This window comes from Orycteropus afer, unplaced genomic scaffold (genome assembly GCF_000298275.1).
Source record: "Orycteropus afer afer isolate SDZICR_OR568_19922 unplaced genomic scaffold, OryAfe1.0 scaffold00053, whole genome shotgun sequence".
Classification (NCBI taxonomy): Eukaryota; Metazoa; Chordata; class Mammalia; order Tubulidentata; family Orycteropodidae; genus Orycteropus; species Orycteropus afer.
In genome coordinates, this window is record NW_006921640.1 from 1047449 (window position 1) to 1053614 (window position 6166).

Sequence of the window (6166 nt, forward strand, 5' to 3'; positions counted from 1 at the left end):
TAAACTGTGGTCATTGACATGAGACAAAGTATATGTGAACTGCTGTATGGAAAGTGAATTTGCTCTGTAAATCTTCACCCAAATCACAATTAAAAAAAAAAAAGAAAGAAAGAAAGAATAAAAGCATTGTTATTCCATTGTAAAATATGTTTTCATAGTCTTTCCTAGAACATCATTATGCTATATCCTTCAAAGTATATATACATATGATTTCCACTTGTATTAAATGGTACTTAAAAAAAAAAAAAAAGATGAACTTCATTGAAGTGTTTTACAATAGAATACTCCAATTTTAAGGGTACATTTCAATGAGTTTTGACAAATTTATAAACCTGTGGAGCTACTGGGAATGGGTTCCATAAAAGGAGACAGCTATATCATCCTGCAATAGATAGCTCACTTGCACACAAAAGAAATGAACCCTATCCCTTTGAAATGCAAGAATTCCCTCCACAGTTCCTCTGGCAGATGGCAGTGCAATTTCTACTTGAACACTTTCAGTGCCCATGGGTTTATTATTAAGGCAAACCATTCCATTCACAAACAACCACAATCATGTATGAGAAAGTATTCTTCTCAAACTTGGTGTCTTCTCACCTAGAGCAAAAGTAAAAGGCCATAGCATTTTTCCCTTTAGATATCTGTGTACAATCTCCCTGTCCCTACTTTTCTTATTCACTTAGTGACTTCTCTAAGCTAAACAGCCCTTCTTCTTTCAATGGTTCCCAAAGGTTTCTAGAACCCTCCCCCATCCTAGCCACCCCTTCCTGCTAGCTCTCCAGTTTGCCTTTATTAAGGACTAGAAACAAGCCATTGTATGTGGTTTGACCAGGGCAGAGTACTGGGGCAATTAACCTCCTAGATCTCTACTCAAATATTTGCTAAGTGGCCAGCATGTGCCAGGCACTTAAATATGAGTAAGACTCTGAACCTGTCCTCAGTAAGATCACATAATTTCATGAATGCAGCCTAATTAGCAATTTCAATTAGTTTTTTTCTGGGTCTTAGCTCATATTGAACTTGAAATCAGTTAAAGCCCATATACATTGTGGTCAAGACAGAATAATTTTTTCTGGCAAACTCCTACTCCTCCTTTAAGAACAAATCCAAATGTCACCACTTTGGTGAAGATTTCCAGATTCCTGGTCATCTAGTGGTTCCTTCCTCTGCCTTCTCTAGGTCACTTACCCATTTTCCTATCTGTTTGGGGTGACCAACCATCATGGTTTTCCAGGCCCTGTCTGAGCTTTAGCACAAAAATTTGACATCCTGGGAACATCTCAGTTCCAAGTAAACTAGGACTGCTCACCAGCATGACAGGGAGTGGCCCCAAGGAAATAATTAATAAAATAGCCATCATTTATCAGGAGCCAAAGACATGTATTTCATCAACAATACCTTATTTTTAAGATTTAAGACAACAGTAAAAGTAGTTATGATTATTTCATTTTATAGGAAAAGAAGTGAGATTGAGAGAGGTTAAGTCACTTGCCCAAATCACATGGGCACCCAGATTGCACCTAGGTTTGTCTGGCTCCAAAAGCCTATGCTAGTACTGCCGCACTACATCACCATCTTAGGGATAAGGAGCTCTGGTGGTGCAGTGCCTTAGGCATTTGACTGCTGACCAGAAGGCTAGCACCAGCCACTCCATGGAAGGAAGATGGGGCAGTCTACTTCTGTAAAGATTTGTTGTTGTTATGTGCTGTTGAGTCAACCCAGACTCATAGCAACCCCTCCTTGGGTTTCCGAGGCAGTATCACTACAGAAGTAAATTGCCCAACCTTCCTTCAGAGGAGTGGCTAGTGGGTTTGAACTGCCAGCCTTCTGGTAAGCAGTCAAGTGCCTTAGGCACTAGGCCACCAGAGCTCCCCTGTAAAGATTTACCACCTTGGAAACCCAAAGGGGGTCCCTATGACTCCCAATCAACTGGATGGCTGTGAGTTGGGTTTTTTGTGGTTCCCCCCCCCCTTAGGGCCCTGTGGTAATAATACACAGTGAGCACTCAATAAATACAATAGAATTAGTAATCACTTAGAGTATTATATCCTTCAACATTCAATGTGTCTGCTAATATGTAGGTATTGGTATTCACAAAGGCTTACCAGGCATTTAGAGGAAGGCCTGAGTGACAGGAAGAATACATATATATAAAGCATGGTTATATTTACCGCTTTTAATTTAACTCTCTTTTATATAAGTTACATATGGAAAACATGCTGAAGATCTAAATGCCACAAATTCAACATGCACTGTGTTTCCTCATAAAGGTAACATGAAACTTTCATGGCTTTACCATTTAAAATACTTGGTTATGCACTCAGGAAAGGATCAAATCTGGAGTCCTGGATAGAGTGAGAGGGAAAATGTGGAACAAAATCCAAAAACTCAATAATGACCAGAATTACTAGTCAGATAAAATCTGGTGAGACCCCCAATACTTGGAATACATTCTGCACCTGGAATAAAAATCACCCCCAGGGGCAGACTCTCAGCCCAATAGTTAACAAGATGTACATGCAGACCACTCAACCCAGGATGATGCACCCACATACTCTATGGTAATACATCCCTTAGAGCAATAGACCACCGGACACCAGAGGATCAGCATTCAAATTGAGGAAATGTAGGACAAACAGGAGTGCATAAATATGAGGGCACAGTGGGAGGGTTACAGGGTAGGGAGGGGAGGGGACAGGGTTAGGGTTGGACATGGTGAATGGGGAATGAAACTAAATGTGCACGTGACATTGAATGTAAAACAAGCTCTTGAAATTATTAAATAAATAAATAGTTGGTTATGTGCAAGAGAAAGCCAACTGCTAGGGCAGACCCAAGAGGTTCTCTTCAGGTGGAACTTCACAAACTAGTGGGAGACAGACCATACTTGGCAAGCAAGGATAGAGCCCCCTGAAAGTCAGCTTGCCGTTTGTTGACACTGGAATTTGGGAAATTTCTTCAGCACTTGCATGCATGTTATGGGTTACATTTTAAAATGGCACACTGAGTGTCATGCTTTTTTACACTATTGCAGTTGTGATTCTGATGATCAAAATGTATCCTCCATTTTTGGATTTTGACTTTCTCTCTTTTCCTTAACCAAAAACAAATTCTTCTTCTGGGATTATAGAGGTTACAAAGCAACTGCCAAGTTGAAAGAAGTTGGACTACGGGGACAAAACCACTCTTCCCCATTTTAAATCAGAGGCCCAAGGGAGAAGTTTCTAAGACTGCAGGGCCAAAGTGTCCCCACCCCAACACGCCATCCTCACATGGCCATTGTATGGAGATCTGCACTATATTCACTATCTCTTCAAGATCCTCCCCCCCAGGCTTGGTGCCGCAGCCCCGCCTCCCTGGGGAGTGCCGTCTGGCTCCCCCGTGAGAGGAGGGGAACACTAGGAGCCATAGACAAAGCCCGGCGCCACTTCCACGGTTAATCAGTTTACCTGAGATGTGTATTTGACTAGAACCCCCTGGGAACCTTCCCTGGCCACCCAGGGTCAGAGGATAATTTAAAAGCTCTTCAAAGCTGGAGCCTTTCTCTGAGCCAACCCAAGACTAGAAACTTGGGAGGGAGATAGGCTTTATTCTTCAAAGTGAGAACAAATGCAAAAAGATTTAGCACTTAGTGTGTAGTCAGTAAATGTTAACTTTGTTTCTCAAGTCTGAGCTTCCCCTCCCCCGTAGAAACCATCTCAATCCAAACTCAGTTTTCCTCTCCTTTCCTGAAATTCCAGAAGACCAAAGGCTGTCTTCATTTTGAACTAGTGGTGGCCATTTCCCTTTCTGTTTCAGCCTAGAATGTTAGGGCTCTTTCTCAAAACTCAGTTGACACACCTATAAACTGAGGAGAAAGGGGACATATTTAGATTCTTATCAAGGTCTGATATTCCATGGAAATATTAAGTTGTACCCATCACTCCTGTTATTTTTAACCCCAGAACTCAGGACAAGAGGGGCTCACCACATTGCAGCTAAGTGTTCATTTACCTAAGGCATTAAAAAGAAGCTCTCTGGGCTTCATGTGTTCTGGACATGGACATGAGGTGGAATTTTGATGCATGTTCCCTGTGTCCAGTGTCTGTCCACACAGGCAGCACAACCCCAAGACATTTGCAGGGTGCCAGCCTCAATTCAACCCACCTCCTAGGTGTTCTCTTTTGCTCCCTTCATCCTTAGTTCACAGTGTGAAATCCCGAACAGAAAAATCATCTGCCACCCGGAGGGATCCTCCAACTGGGCCAATAAATGGCACAGAACATCTCTGGCCCAAACCAATTTAATCAGTTCCCGGCAGAGGCCTCCGAGGAGAGCCGGGAGGAAATGGGAACAGAAACTCAGGGATCACTTGCACCTGGCACCAAGGGCTACCCAGGCTGCCCTTTATTTATAGCTCTCTGGGTAAGCCCTGTTGGCCTCCCATAGAGTCAGCTATAGACCACTCACTACCCAGGCACACTTTGGGCCTAGACAGACCCAACATCTACAGCAGAGCAGCAGACTCGCAAAATGAGCCCCTAGCTCAGGCCCGTGCCACCATCCAGCCTCCCTCGTTTTCAAAAGAGGATCTCACCGGCAGGCCCACCCTCACTCAGCAAAATTTGGTCTCCTAGAGGCTGTGACCTCCACCACCGTAACTGTCCCCAGGCCGCCAGCTTCTTTTTTCCAGTTTGCCTTCCTTGGAAACTTGATGGCATCAACATTCCTCTGTAGCTACTGTTGCTATGTGCCGTCAAGTCGGATCCGACTCATAGTGACCCCTCCTTGGGTTGCCGAGGCAGTATTACTATGGAAGTAGATTTCCCAACCTTCCTTCCAAGGAGTAGCTAGTGGGTTTGAACCGCCAGCCTTCTGATTAGCAGTCAAGTGCCTTAGGCACTATGCTACCAGAACTCCTCTGTAGCTACTAGTGAACAAATATCAGCTCCAAACAGGGCGTGTGCCCGCAAACGATCGGCCCGCAAACGCTCCAAGGCTAGCCAGCCGGCGCTCAGTACTCACCGAGGTTGGGGTGGCGGGCGGCGGGGTTAGCCCGGCCAGACAGGCTGTGCAGAACTGGGCTGTCGAAGGGGCCGGCGGAGGCGGCAGCGGCTGCAGCCCAGGACGCCCCCACGTCAGCCATGTAGGCGGGATAGGGGCTAGAGTAGGAGCCCGCGAAGCCGGCACGTCCGTACTGCTCGCGACCCGCCAGGCCCGCAGCTGCAGCCCCTCCGCCACTGCTGTAGGCAGCTGCTTCCCGGGCCGCTGCGGCCGCTGCAGCGGCCGCCAGGGACCCAGTGGTCCCAGGGAAGGAGAAGCGCGGAGATACCGGCGGCGGTGTGTAGGCGGTTCCCTCTGCTCCTGCCTGGCTCCAGCCTGGGCTGCCCTGTTGGGTCCCCGGACCCGCGCCTGATGGGGCAGTCCCCGAACTGCCTGACGAGCCAGCTCCAGACGTAGAGCCTCCACCTCCGCCCTGGAGGTAAGACAGGCCCAGAACTGAGGACGGCACCCGCGGTGTGGGAACGTAGACGGGCGAGGACGCAGCGCCTGCGCTGTGCATGAAGGCTCCGGGCCCACCTGTCTCATAAGCTCCAGGAGGGGGGCCGTGGTTGGCGGCCATGGCCAGGCTCTGGTACATTGTGCCTTGGAGTTCTCCGCTTCCGAGTCCTCCCTCTCCCCCGCCGATCAAGGCTTGATGCGGGGAGAGAAAATAACAATAATAGTGATAACAATAATAAACAGCTGCGGGATTGTCAAGAAAAAGAAAATCAAAAGTCAAAGGTAAAAAAAAAAAATCCCTCAAAAATCGATATGAAGCACAGAACAAAGGATTAGATCCAGTCTTGAGCAAAAGACTTTGGGCTCTTGTTCACTCAGGAAAAATCCCAAATTGAAATTTTTGATTGTTTCCAGGCGATGGGGCCGGCGGGGATGAACGCACGTCTGGCGCTGGAGGTCCTAGAGTGCTGTGGTGGCAGAAGGCCACGTGTCCTGGGGCGCACCAGCCGATCTAGTGCCTAAGCACCTGGTGTGCGGCACCGGCCTCTGGTTCCTCAACCACTCGTCCGGCAACGAAGCTTTCGTCAAGTCACGCGCAGCGTCGTCGTTGTCCACCACTGCCTTCAGGGAACCCGCGGGCGCCAGTTACTGAGTCCTGCAAGCTGATTTCCAAGACCTAGGGCTC

The 6166-nt window shown here is 47.3% G+C and overlaps 1 protein-coding gene across 1 annotated transcript in view; it reads right to left on the minus strand.

Moving 5' to 3' along the window:
- The window catches only part of GATA4 (GATA binding protein 4), a 71533-nt gene extending 65913 nt beyond the window's left edge, over positions 1-5620 (minus strand). The window contains exon 1 of the mRNA XM_007938707.2: positions 5005-5620. Within this exon, the coding sequence (XP_007936898.1) occupies positions 5005-5620 (616 nt within the window). The remainder of the gene's footprint in view (positions 1-5004) is intronic.
- Positions 5621-6166: the final 546 nt, after the last annotated feature.